At 54.0% G+C, this 14,260-nt stretch overlaps 1 protein-coding gene across 1 annotated transcript; it reads left to right on the top strand.

Moving 5' to 3' along the window:
- Positions 1-8,259: 8,259 nt before the first annotated feature.
- LOC125321183 (olfactory receptor 52I2-like) lies at positions 8,260-9,213 on the top strand. The gene has a single exon (XM_048293577.1). The coding sequence runs from the start codon at positions 8,260-8,262 to the stop codon at positions 9,211-9,213; it is 954 nt and encodes a 317-aa protein (XP_048149534.1).
- Positions 9,214-14,260: the final 5,047 nt, after the last annotated feature.

The raw sequence follows: 14,260 nt of genomic DNA, 5'->3' as shown, positions 1-14,260 counted from the left end.
GATCCCTGGCAGTGCCCAAGGCCAGGCTGGACATTGGGGCTTGGAGCAGCCTGGGACAGTGGGAGGTGTCCCTGCCATGGCAGGGGTGGCACTGGATGGGCTTTGAGGTTCCTCTCAACCCAAACCTGTCTGTGATTCTATGATAAAATCAGAACAAGAGGGAACGGCCTCAGGCTGGGCCAGGGGAGGCTCAGGGTGGACAGCAGCAGGAATTTCCCCAGGGAAAGGGAGCTCAGGCCTTGGCAGGGGCTGCCCAGGGAGGTTTGGAGTGCCCATCCCTGGAGGTGTCCCAGGAAGGGCTGGAGGTGGCACTCAGTGCTCTGGGCTGGGGACAAGGTGGGCATCGGGCACAGGTCGGACTGGCTGGGCTGGGAGGGCTTTTCCATCCTTAATGATTCCAGAATCTGGCATTTTGCACAGGTGTGGGAAGGTCCTGGCTCCACTTGCCCACATCACCACGGGCAGCATCTACATCCTGGTGCCCAGTGTGCCCACCCCCATCATCTATGGGGTGAGAACCAAGCAGATACAGACAAGGATCCTGATTCCAATTAAAGTTTTCAAGGCAGAACTTCCCGTTGGGCCACACCCAGCCCTTGAGCCCACTGGGAAGGTTTGGGGATGGGAAGGGGCTCCTCAGCTGTCCCCGGGCTGACTCTCGGCACAAAGAACTGTGATTTGTGGTTGCTCATCGTGGAGCAAAGCCATGCTGCAAAGCAGCACTGGGGCTGCAATAAAGGGCTGCAGCAGCCCGGCAGCTGATGGGTTCACGGGTGCACTCAGAGCCTGCCAGGAGTCACCCCTTAGCTGGGACGTGTTCCTTCCCTTGCAGCACATCCCAGTGCATCCCTGAGTGCCACTCAGACAGACAGCACAAAATATTCACAAAACATGTGGCAGGGGCACATTGTGTCATCTTTTTCCTGCATTTAATCACTGCCTATAATTTAGAGAATTATTTTTGAAAGAAGCAAATCAATAATACTTTGTGGAAGCAGAAAGTTCTAGCACAAACCAAATTAAGAGCTTCATTTCCTGAATTAGGAACAAATTAACTCGTTATCCACACAGCAAAATCCTGTTTGCAAACAGCAGCTCGAGATGTTTGTGGGGAGGTGTTTTGGGGTGGGTTTTAGCAGTGGGTGGGGTGCAGGGTGCCCAGGAGGGAGCTCTGGGCTGCCCTGTGCCAGGCACAGGTGGTTCCACACGGATCAGTAACAGACCCATCACAAAATCATGGAATCATGGAGTCCCAGACTGGTTTGGGATGCAAGGGACCTTAAAGCTCGTCCCATCCCACCCCTGCCATGGCAGGGACACCTCCCACTGTCCCAGGCTGCTCCAAGCCCCAGTGTCCAACCTGGCCTTGGGCACTGCCAGGGATGGGGAACTGTGGTGCCTTTGTGTAAACATATTTATTATAAAGGGCAGAAAATATCAAACAGAGCAGGTACATCCCTGAAGGGTCTGCACCCCTGGGGGACCCCCACCAGAGCAGGTACACCCTCAGAGGAATGAATCCACACTGAATATGAGTGTCCAGTTTATCACTTCATCTCTCAGCACCCCAAAGTTTTCCCATGATCCCTCATATCCCTCACATACTCTGGGTATAGGTGATGCCTTAGGTTTTAACTTTGATATTTTTCAAATCCCGCACTGCCTGGTGTGTCACTCTGAAAGTTCCTTGGAGCCTGTTAATTTCTGCTCTCTGTGCCAGGCACACAGAACAAAGCCTCTCCAGGCCTGCTCTCCAAGGACACCCAGACCCAAAAAGTATAAACCAAAAGCCTCTAAAGGGGGGGTAAGCTGAGGGCAATTACATCATTAAACTGAAGCTTTAATTGGAGAATTAACCCTGCTGTGCAAATGAACCCAACCTATAAAAGGGTGAGGAACTCGTGCCCTGCCGTCCACTTTGGGGCCCATCTCGGCAGTGGCCTCTGGCCCCCAGGGGTACCTTTGAAGGCCTTTCAAATAAACACCTACTTTTATTCCCTTACTCCTGTCTAGTCTCTGTTTCTAGGAGGCTTCTTAAGGCATCATAGGGAGGGTCATAAAAAGCTTCAAAACAACCCAATTCCATCCTTTCCTGTATGTGCAAAGCTCAATTCCTGCAGAACTAAATTGGGAACCTCCCACAGGTGTGAAAAATGACTATTTATATAATTTATTTATATATTTCATATATACATTTAAATATGATATTTGTATTTTTTTCCTTCTCCTTGGCCATGGGCTCTGTGCTGGAGAGAGAGCTGATGAGGACACCTTGGGGGAAGCAAACAGAGACCCTACAAAACCCTGTGACCCTCAGGGCAGCATGGGCCACCTGGGTGTGGGGATTTCTGACCTGCTGGGCTGGGATGGCAAGAGCTGGATCAAGGATTTAACAGTAAAACAGGCCAGATTTGCTCTTATGCCTTATGAAGAACAGCCTTTTGTATCAGTACAGATTAATAAATATTCCAGTTCTGCAGGTTCTTGTTCTGAGACTTGGGGGAAATAAAGGAAGTGGGTACATTAAATCAGTGGAAATATTATGGATTTCATTATCTTCAGCATCTCTCAGTGCTGCTGATTTGTATTTGATCTGTGAATCAGCTCTGCAGCAGCCGCACACATCGATAACTAATTCAGGCAACAGAAGTTATGTCTAAGTCATAGGAGGACAAACACAACTGAAAAGACAGATAAAAAATCCATGTTCTCATGTTTGTGTTCTTCCCCATGAGCTGGGAGCTGGTCTCCCTCAGACTCCCAGGATCCCTGAGGCTGGAAAAGCCCTCCCAGCCCATCCAGTCCAACCTGCGCCCCATGCCCACCTTGTCCCCAGCCCAGAGCACTGAGTGCCACCTCCAGCCCTTCCTGGGACACCTCCAGGGATGGGCACTCCAAACCTCCCTGGGCAGCCCCTGCCAAGGCCTGAGCTCCCTTTCCCTGGGGAAATTCCTGCTGCTGCCCACCCTGAGCCTCCCCTGGCCCAGCCTGAGGCCGTTCCCTCTCCTCCTGTCCCTGTTCCCTGGCAGCAGAGCCCGACCCCCCCGGCTGCCCCCTCCTGTCAGGGACTTGTGCAGAGCCACAAGGTCCCCCCTGAGCCTCTTTTGCTCCAGCCTGAGCCCCTTTCCCAGCTCCCTCAGCCGCTCCTGGGGCTCCAGCCCCTTCCCAGCTCCCTTCCCTGCCCTGGACACGCTCCAGCCCCTCCAGGGCTCTCCTGCCCTGAGGGCCCAGAACTGGACACAGCCCTGGAGGGGTCTCACAGTGCCCAGCACAGGGGACAATCCCTGCCCTGGGGGACAATCCCTGCCCTGGGGCTGTGGCCACACAAGGGCTGGGACAGCCGAGGGCCATTGGCCTCTTGCCCACCTGGGCACACCTGGGCTCGTGTCCAGCCGCTGTCCGCAGCACTCCCAAGGCCTTTCCCAGCTTTCCAGCCGCTCTTGCCCCAACCTGGAGCACTGCAGGAGGTTGTGGTGACCCAAGGGCAGGACCTGGCACCTGCCCCTGTTGGAGGCCAAGGCCTGCAGTGCACTCAGGGCCAGAGGAAGGGGACAGTGCTCTGCCCTCGCTGTCTGGGGGATCAGGGATGGCCCCAGGTTTAACTTGCGCCCACCGAGGCTGTTCCCAGAGCTCATGCTGGGAAATGGGAGCCCCTTCCTCCAGGAGATGCCACGATCCGAGGGCTGGGGCCAGGCCTGGGTGTCTGTGCCAGGGCCATGCAGCCGAGGAAGGGGCATCGCCCACCATCCACCCCTGTTCCCGTGGGAAGGGTCAGCCCCTGAGCAGGCCAACACAGGATGGTTTGGCCCCTCTTGCCCCCCTACCTTCATTAAATGTTCCAGCAGCACCCATCGCTCTCTCTGGGGGGACCTGCAGGCCCTCAGCAGCTCTTCAGCATCACAACGAGCAGAAATGCAGCCTGTGGAGCTCAAACACGGGGATCATTTACCTCCAGCTCCCTGTCAGCTGAGTACTCTGAAGTGTCCCAGTTCTGCATGGGCTGACCGTGGGACTGAGCACCCCCAGGCTGCCCAGCAGGTTTCTGAAATGTCACTGTTTTCATTGCAAATGTACAGAAATCACTCAGTTCGTTACCTGGGAAAGAGATGGGAGACATTTAAAGGGGATCATGTAGCTGCTGCAGAACTGATGCGTCTGGGGTGGATTTTTGCAGTCCATCATGTGGTGCAATTTGCATGTTCAGATCACAGAATTCCAAAATTATTTGTGATGGGAGGGACCTCAAAGCCCACCCAGTGCCACCCCTGCCATGGCAGGGACACCTCCCACTGTCCCAGGCTGCTCCAAGCCCCAATGTCCAGCCTGGCCTTGGGCACTGCCAGGGATCCAGGGGCAGCCCCAGCTGCTCTGGGCACCCTGTGCCAGGGCCTGCCCACCCTCCCAGGGAACAATTCCTGCCCAATCTCCCATCCAGCCCTGCCCTCTGGCACTGGGAAGCCATTCCCTGGGTCCTGGCCCTCCAGCCCTTGTCCCCAGTCCCTCTGCAGCTCTCTTGGAGCCCCTTTAGTCTCTGCAAGGGGCTCTGAGCTCTCCCTGGATCCTTCTCCTCTCCAGGTGAGCACCCCCAGCTCTCCCAGCCTGGCTTCAGAGGGGCTCCAGCCCTGGAGCAGTGCCGGGGCCTCCTCTGGACTTGCTCCAGCACTTCCATGTCCACCCAGTGTTAAAATATTCCCCCTCTGTGGACCCAGGATCTGTTTGGCATCCTGGTGCTGGGACAGACATCACCCACGCAGTGGGAGCAGTGCATTTGTTTATCATTTCTCTCCCTGGCTATTCCCAGGCAGCAGCTTCTCCCCTGTGATGATTCAGTCCCTGAAGTCCCAGCAATGAGTGATTAGGCAGATCAGCTTCCTTAAGACACTTAATATTTCCATGCAAGTCCTTTTGCAGGCTGAGGAGAGAACCAGTGCTTGCAGGTGTTGTAGGTACAGGCGGGAGCAGGTCATACATCATCCTGGGTATGTATTTTTTTACTTTTAACCTGCTGTTGGGGCAGTACTTTTAAGCACAGTGCCACGCTCTGAGCCAGGTTCAAACTTTAGCCAAATCAAGGTGGAAGATTAAAAAAACCACCCAGAAAAGCTGCTGGGCAGCAGTGCCAGTACATCTAAGTGGGCTTTGTCTCTGATGGAGTTAATGAGCTGCTTCAGCACTTCCAGACACCCCAGATTTAGTGAATTTTGTGGTCATGACCTGCCAGTCACATACCTGAACCACCACTGGCTGCCTTATTTAGGTTAATTACAACAGTGCTAATTACCTGGCTCTTCCTCGGTTAAAGCAACCTCAAACAAGCTGCAGACACACAGGTGTGACATCTGCCAATCCTGTCACCTGGCGTGACCTGCGGTTCCCTGCTCCCAGCTCCGGTCCATTCCTCATGCTTGCACACACCCAGGAATGGCAAACACCACTGGGAAGGGAACGGGTGGTTGGGAAAAGTCATGAGTTCTGGTGAGATACAGGCTTGAAGCAAGGAAAAAACACTGGGATGGGTGATTTGGGAAAAGTACAGAGTTAGAGCAGTGGGAGAGCCTAACCCCCACCTGGTTGCACCCTCCTGCCAGGGAGTTGTGGAGAGCCAGAAGGTCCCCCCTGAGCCGGAAGGAGCAGCTAGTCCAGGTGTGATGCTTCACACAGGGCTGGGACCTGGTACTGGACACCTCTGTGTGTGTGTGACCCTCCCTGAAGGAGCCTCGATTTAGATGGGATATTGGGAAGGAATTTTTCCCTGGGAGGGTGGGCAGGCCCTGGCACAGGGTACCCAGAGCAGCTGGGGCTGCCCCTGGATCCCTGGCAGTGTCCAAGGCCAGGCTGGACATTGGGGCTTGGAGCAGCCTGGGACAGTGGGAGGTGTCCCTGCCATGGCAGGGGTGGCACTGGAGGGGCTTTGAGGTCACTTCCAACCCAAACCAGTCGGGGATTCTGTGACAAGGAAATAGGGCTGGAGCAGCACTGTGAAGCAGAAGGACCCAGTAAATCTGAGCCTGCTACTGTGTGAGCAGCATTATTTAATAACCTGGAGGGCTTTGTTAGCCAGGATGAAGGGCAGAAACTGCTGCCCAGAGGATCAGACAGGGAGGAGGGAGGGAGGAGCTGTTTTTTCCCAAGCTCAGGATTACAAGATCTCAGACATGTTTGCCCTTTCCAAACAAACAATTCCTGCACGAGACGTGTTTCCTGCTGGAGTGGCTTGTGTCAGCTGCGGGTTCACAGCTGCCAGGCTGGGAACAGAGTCCTCTGAGCAATAAACCATCATCAACACCATCGTCTGGGCAGCGCTGTCACAATATTGGCTTTGCAGTGTTCGGCCTCACATGGCCAAGGGCGGTGACTGAGCCAGGCTGAAAAGCCTCTTGGTTTGTGGCATGGGGAGGACTCAAAGTGACTTGGAGGAGACATTAAACTATTTCAGGGTCAAGGAAGTCAAATGCCTGGAAAGCTGAGGGGATGTGGTCTGGCCCTTTGGTATTTTGGCTGAAGCAGAGGATACAAGTGCCTGAGAAACTTGCATCCCATTCCCAAACTGCCAACAGCCCGGTTTAACCCTTCCGTGTCTGTGTTCCCTGTACAACAGGACAAGTCACAGCACTTGCTTTTGCCGAGGGCTGGAGGGGAGGGAGGTGCACGTGCCGTGGAAGGGGGTGCTGGAGGGGACATGACACTGGTTTTCCTTTCTAACACAGGCACAGGGAACCCGTGGGTGGGATGCCCATCCAGAGAGGGGCTCCAGCAAGGTGATGCGGATTTAGGCTCCAGCAGGAACAGCCCCACAGCTGACAGTGCTGTTTCATTCAGAGCTCCAGGTCAGGGAAAGCCTCAGCCCGTGCGCAGGAGCCTCAGCTCTCACAGCAGAAACCCTCCGGGCAGCACATGCTGATGGTGCCGAGGAACATCCCGTTTCCCCAGGCAGGAGTCAGACGGGACGTTCCAGCCCAGAACACAGTGTGGTTTCCACCTGCAGAGGTGTGTAGGTGACCAGAGTCCTGCTGAGCTCCATCCTCCCAGTGCTCTGGGTCTCCTTCTCCCACCTTAAGTTTTTATACCGATGGAAAATAAATGTGCTCAACTTTGAGTCTGCAACTCCCAGAATATGGAGGGGAGGGATGGAGGCTGCAGCCAGGGGCCAGCCTGGGATGGGAGGAGAGGTGGGACAACTCCCAAACATTCGGGCTAAGACCAGGTGAGTTTGTGCCTTGCCAAGGACAGCTTGCTCTGCACTGGAAAGCTGCTGGTGGATGATCCTCCAGGCAATTTCTCCAGCTGAGTCTGGTGTGTCAGCAGGATCTGGTGTGTCAGCACTGCCTGGTCTTTGCTGCTTTCTGGGGAGAAGCGGCAGAAAAATTTTCAGCACAAATGAAGGCGTAGATCCTGCCCACCACACTCAGACTCTTCTTGTCCCTCCAGGACAGTTCTCTGGAGTTTCTATGTTACCTTCAAGCTTCTCCCATCAGAATAAACCCTCAGAAATTGGTATTTTCCTCTGCCTGCCTGCCTGCCTGTGCAGGCTTCTGTTATGGGCAGATGACAGAAGGAAGACAGAGCAGCAAAAGGGAATTTCATGATCACATTTAATGTCCCAGAGCCCTGTTTTGCTCCACAAATTTGGAGGAATTTCCTGTGTTGGGCCCATTGAGGGAAGCCAGGGCTGGCAGCTGACCTTGCTCTCCTTGTTCTCTCCTCTTGCAGCTCATTTCAGGATGTCAGCTGAGCCCTGGCAAGCAGCCAACAAAGGAATAAGCCCTTCACAAGCAACAGACTACAAGTCCCTTGGTTAGCCCTGGTGGCACAACCAGAAACATCAACTTCGTCACCTCATAGGAACTTTCTAGCCACAACAAGCCCATTTATTCTGCATTTCTGACCCATTGCCCCTAGCTGGTGATCACAGAATCCCAGAATCCCAGAATCCCCGAGGCTGGAAAAGCCCTCCCAGCCCAGCCAGGCCCAGCTGTGCCCGATGCCCACCTTGTCCCCAGCCCAGAGCACTGAGTGCCACCTCCAGCCCTTCCTGGGACACCTCCAGGGATGGGCACTCCAAACCTCCCTGGGCAGCTCTTTCCAAGGCCTGAGCTCCCTTTCCATGGGGAAATGGTGATACACTGTTTCACATTGTAATAATTTTGTGGATTTCTGATCTGGCTCTTGCACTGAGGCAGGGTCCCCATCTTATCCCTCTGGCAGCTCAGGACTCAGAATTGGGTGTATTTATGTAAACACAAATCAAGATTCTCCTTCATGGCTTCTGATCCCTTCAACAGCAGCTCCTCCACCTTCATCCTGGTGGGTGTCCCAGGCCTGGAAGCTTTCCCCACCTGCCTGGGCATCCTTTTCTGCTCCGCCTATGTCCTCGCTGTGGTAGGAAATGGGGCAGTTTTGCTGGTCCTTGAGCTGGACAAGGCCCTGCAGGCACCCATCCATCGCTTCCTGGGCATGCTGGCAGTCATCGATGTGGTCATGGCGACATCTGTGGTCCCCAAGATGCTGAGCGTGTTCTGGCTGGACTCTGCTGAGATTGGCTACGTGGCCTGTTTTGTGCAGATGTTCCTTGTTCACTCCACAACAGCTGAGGAGTCGGGAGTGCTCCTGGCCATGGCTGTTGACCGCTACATCGCCATCTGTCACCCTCTCAGGTACCATGCCATCCTGAATGGCCGAACTATTGCCCAGATGGGCCTGGCCATCGTGCTGAGAGCTGTCCTTCTCATGGTGCCCCTGATGGGGCTGGTGACGTCCCTGCCCTACTGCGGCTCCCGCGTGGTGCCCCACTCGTACTGCGAGCACATGGCCGTGGCCAGCCTGGCCTGCGCTGACCCCTGGCCCAGCAGCCTCTACAGCGTGGCCGGCTCCTCCCTGATAGTGGGGATGGACATGGCTTTCATTGCTGTGTCCTATGGGATGATCCTGAAAGCTGTCCTGGGGAAGGAGTCCTGCTGGAAGGCCCTGAGCACCTGCGGGTGCCATCTCTGCGTGGTGCTGCTGTTTTACATCCCTGGGATCGTGTCCATCTATTCCCAGCAGTTCGGCGGCGCCGTGTCCGAGCGCACGCGGGTCCTGCTGGCCGATCTGTACCTGACCCTGCCCACCACGCTCAACCCCCTGGTGTACAGCATGAGGACCAGGCAGATCCGCCAGGCTCTGATCAAAATGCTCTTTCCCGGGAAGGTTTGTGCCTGGTGCAGGAGTCTGTGATTTTCCAGGCGTGTTCATCTCTGCACTGGCAGCTCCAGCTGCCCTCCCAGGGAGTGCACGGGGCGAGCAGGAGCAGGGAGCAGGGAGGACTCGTTGGCTTAAAGGAAGCCCTACTCCGTGATGAGAGTTATCTGGGACTGGGAGCAAGGGCACACACCGGGTCCTCTTTCCCTTCCTCCTCTCCAGGTGAGACGCAGCAGCAAGGACCCACCTTTGAGTTCAGAGATGTTCCTGGTGCCGGGAATATCCCTGTGATAATTTCAGGACTCCAGGTGCATTTGTGTCAGTCAATACACAGATCCTGATCCAAATGGGGAGATTTCTTCTGCGTTTTCTTCTTAATCCCCCTGGACCATCCCAGAGGTTCTCTTCTCTGGGCCCCTCTTGCATAAGAGGCTGAGAGGATCATGGATCATGGCTGAGCCCTGACCAGCTTTTCCAGGTTTCTGGATGTTGATGGAAACTGAGCATATTCAAAACTGAGCTCTTCAAAGCACTCTGTCCCTGCGGAGTGACAGAATCCCAGAATCACCAAGGTTGGAGGAGAGCCCAGCTGGGTGTGAGGGTGGAAGAGGAGCAGAGGGATGAGGCTGGGGGCTGTGTCCACTGGGTGGTAAGGCACTGGCACAGGCTGCCCAGGGAAGTGGTGGAATTACCGTGCCTGGAAGTTCCAACAGCGTGTGCATGTGGCATGTGGGGACATGTGTTAGTGGTGGGCTTGGCAGTGCTGGGGGAATGGTTGTGTTGATGGTCTGAGAGGGCTTTTCCACACTTAATGACTCTGTGATTAATGCAAGGATTCCCCAGGAAATCATCAGACACAGGGTGTTTCCTCTGAAGCAAAGCAGGGGGACAAGGCCCATCCTGCCCAGACACATCTGGGGCAGAGCTCCACAGGGTCACCCTCAAAGTCATGGTGATGGAAGAGTTGGGTGCAGCATAATTCCTCTGACCTCTTCTGGATGGAGCAACCTGGTGATGTCAGAGAGCTACCACGATGCAACAACCCTGCCCAGAGCAGCTGTGGCTGCCCCTGGATCCCTGGCAGTGCCCAAGGCCGGGCTGGATGGGCCTTGGAGCAACTTGGTCTATGGAAGGTGTCCCTGCCCATGGCAGGGGGTGGCACTGGATGAGCTATGAGGTCCTTCCCAGCCCCAACCATCCCATCATTCTATGAATTGTGCCCTAAAATGACTGTTTGTGTCCACAGCTACGAAGGACATCTGAAGGACTGGTTCCAACCACAGCCCAACACCGTGTCTACAACTGCCACAAATCCCACCCAAAACACCTTCTTTAGTCTTCACTTCTACATTAAAATTAAAGCTCAGTGGATTGTTTTCAAAACTGGTTCGAATCTGTCATTCTTCACCTCAAACATGTTGTTCCTGTCTTTCTGGTGTTTATCTGACTTTCTGCTGCACCTTCCCCAACATCTCAAAAACCACTTGACAGAATGTTTCTGCTGCCCTAAATTTGCATTTTTTTCTAGGCTGAATTTGCACATTTTGGGTTTACAGTGCCTGGGGCTCGGGAGGGCCTGGTGGGGGCACAGACAGCCCATTCCATGGCATGATCCTTGGTACTGAAAGCCAGCAGAGGCTTCCAGCCAACAGTGCAGCAGAACTGGGAATGAAACTGCTCCAGCATTCTCCAGGCAAACACAAAAATGGTTTTTAATTCTGCTGGAGGCAACTTGTGCAGCACATTCCTGTCTGGCTCGGCCATCAAGGCCAGGTTGGACGGGGCTTGGAGCAACCTGGTCTGAGGAAGGTGTCCCTGCCCATGGCCGGGGTGGAATGAGATGAGCTTTACAGTCCTTTCCAACCCAGCCCAATCATTCCATGACTCCGTGATCTCCTAGCACGTGCCATTCATTAAAGAAATGAGATGAGACAGAACTGACGTGGGGCTAAGGCTGCTCCCCACCAGCCCCGCTGTGGTTGTTACAGAGGAGCCTGGAGAGGGCTCGTGCCTTTGGGAATCCCCATCCCAGGTACTCCCACTGGCACTTCCTGGGGTGATTCATGCACAGCCCTGGAGCACACGAGTTGTTTCTTTCTGGTGTGGCCGTCCCCAAGGTGGAGCTGAGCACAGAGAGAGCCAGGTGGGTGCTGGTGGCAGCTCGGGCATGGCAGGTGCCCCAGGCCAGGGGCTGGGGGAACTTCAGCATCCAGCCTGGAGCCTGCACAGTGTGAGAGAGCCAGGAAAATGGCAGTAGCTGGAAATTTCTTCTAAAAGTAGTTTTTCATACTTTCTTATCAAACCAAACTGCCATTCTAACGCTGCAGATTTCTGATTCTCTAAGTATTTTTTTTAGGTAAAAATAGGACTAGAGTTGAAAGAAGTAAACAAATAAACATCAAACCTTTCAACTAAACCCAGAAATTCCTGCAAAGGAGTTGACTTGTTTCTGATTGTATAATCAATCCATACTTGGCTGAATACACATTTTCTGTAATACAAACTAGATTTTCAACCATGGATAATGTTCTTAACGCCTTGACACAGGAGCAGGTATTGGGATGGAAAGCTACAGGGCTGGGAGCTCACCAGCAGGCAGAATTATATATATAAATATATATATAAAAATAGGCTGGATTATGTCATGGGGGGCACCAGTGGGACTGGGGGAGAGGAGGAGGAGGCAGGCAGGGCACTGGCATCCCAGTTAGGTGTTAGGAAGAACTGAGTGCTCAGAGCAGCTGTCGCTGCCCCTGGATCCCTGGCAGTGCCCAAGGCCAGGCTGGACATTGGGGCTTGGAGCAGCCTGGGACAGTGGAAGGTGTCCCTGCCATGGCAGGGGTGGCACTGGAGGACCTGTAAGGTCCCTCCCAACCCAAACCAGTGTGTTCTGTGATTTTATGATGGTTCTGACAGCTTCATTTTGAGGTCTCTGAATCACCTGGTTCTGATATTTCCCAGGAGTGTCCCTGTGCCAGCTCCTCACCTGTGAGCAGTGGGGCAGAGGCACCTCTCTCTGAGATCTCTCTGTGCTCACACCCCATTAACAAAACCTTTCACTCGGCAGAAAATGGAATCGGGTTTGTTTGGCAGCAGCTGTTTCCTGCAGCCCTCTTGATTGCCATAATTTAATTTGATTCCAATCCTGTCATTCTTTATTGACCAAATCACCTGTTAAGTTCTCTGGCTTTCTGCTGGGCTCTGACGTCAGGGTGACATTCTCAGCTCATCACTTCAGTGTCCCTGCTCCCCAGGGAACATCCCAGGAAGTGCCTGCAGCCCCCAGCGTACCAGGGCTCCTGGAAGTTGGGCAGGACCCACCAAAGACCTCTGGAGATGCTTTTCCTGTCATGGAAATGATCCAAGCCAGCTGCTGGGTTTATTTTCTATTTTAGCAGAGGGTGTTTAACATCCTTCAAAGCTGCCAGTCAAATAAATGACATTAAGAAATAAAGTTCTCTGATTGTCTTTCTCTCGGGGCGGCCGGCACCTCCCTCCTCCATGCGGAGGACAGCTGCCTTTGTCTGCTTTTCTCTGGCTTCTCCACTTAACAGCTTCCAACTCTCATCAGGTCAGAGAATCATCAAAGCAGAGAATCAGAAAATCATTGAGTAAGAGAATCTTTGAATCTTTGACTCAGAGAATTGAAGAATATTGGGATCATAGAATGGTTTGGTCAGAAGTCCAGACTTGTCTCTGCAGAGGTTTCACAGTGTCTGGCTCAGGACTGGAAGCTGTTCTGTACGACTTTCACCAGTTGTCCCAAACCAGCACAAATAATGTCTCAAATGAAGTTTTCCCAGTGGAGCACCATGTCCTGGAGAGCAGAGGCTCTGGAGCAGCTGCCAGCACCTGGGAGGGTAATGCTGGCAGCCAAAGGGGCCAGAGCAGTTTGGGGGTGTAAGAGGGAAATGGAAAAAGTCAGATTATTTCATTAAAAGGTGTTTAAATCTCGACAATGTGCAAAAAAGCCTCAGTAAGAGAGATACTGGAACTGGCAGGTGGAGATGAGAAAATGCAGGGCTCTGGGCCTTTAGTCTGTGTTAATTTTATATCTTTTAGTTTATCAGGGGCTCTGCCATGAGGGCTCTCCAGCCAAGAGAAGGCAGGAGAAGGATGCCATGGCTGGGAGGAGCAGACAGACAGGGTTAAAGAGGAGGAAAAGCAGGGGGCTAGAACCCTGAGGGTGATTTGCACTTGTGTGCCAGTCAAGGGTTGGAGATTCTCCTCCACCTCTGGATGCCCACAAGCCTGGACAGTCCAATTTCTTCCAGGCAAGCATAATTTAGTAAATCCTGTGAGCTCTGGTGCAGAGGGTTTGACACAAACCTGCTCTTCACGGTTTGGCCTTCAGCCCACAGGTGGGTGAGTGTGGAGCAGGGGCAGCACCATTTTCAGTGAGCTCTCCATGACTGGGACTCGCAGCCAGAGCTGCCAGTGGTGCCCGTGTCCCTCAGGGCTGGGCCACAGCAGGGAGCACCATTTCTCTGGCTGTACTTTCTCTCAGCCCAGTTTCACCACAGACATGGTGCAGCTTCTGCATGACCCAAAGGAACATCAGGATGAACCTGTATGACCTGGACATGCCCGCTCCTTTCTGAGCAGGACATAGGGAGGAAGGACTCGCTTGAGCTCTGCCACAGAAACGCTTCTGAAGGTTGGGCAGGGGCCAAAGAGCCCGGGGTCCTTGGTGGCCCCAGAAGTTCTGGGTTATGGGTTGGACTTGATGATCTTAAAGGTCTTTTCCAACCTAAATAATTCTGTAATTCTGGGATTATGCCCCATTTCTGCCCACTGAGAGTGGCAATAGTGGCAGGAAGCCACAGCAGGGCAGGACACCGTGGTGCCAGCCTGCAGACAGACATGGATATGGCAAATTTGGGCTGGGGAAGAGGAGACCAAGGGGAGACCTCACTGGGGTCTTCAACATCCTCCCGAGGGGCAGCGCAGGGACAGCTCCGATCTCTGCTCCTGGGCCAGGGACAGCAGCCAGGGAGTGGCTGGAGCTGGGCCAGGGCAGGCTCAGGCTGAGAGCAGGGAAAGGTTCTTCCCCCAGAGGCTGCTGGGCACTGCCCAGGCTCCC

The sequence above is a fragment of the Corvus hawaiiensis genome, chromosome 2 (assembly GCF_020740725.1).
Source record: "Corvus hawaiiensis isolate bCorHaw1 chromosome 2, bCorHaw1.pri.cur, whole genome shotgun sequence".
NCBI classification, from domain to species: domain Eukaryota; kingdom Metazoa; phylum Chordata; class Aves; order Passeriformes; family Corvidae; genus Corvus; species Corvus hawaiiensis.
The sequence above is the reverse complement of the archived record's forward strand: the minus strand, read 5'-3'. Positions and strand labels throughout refer to the sequence as shown.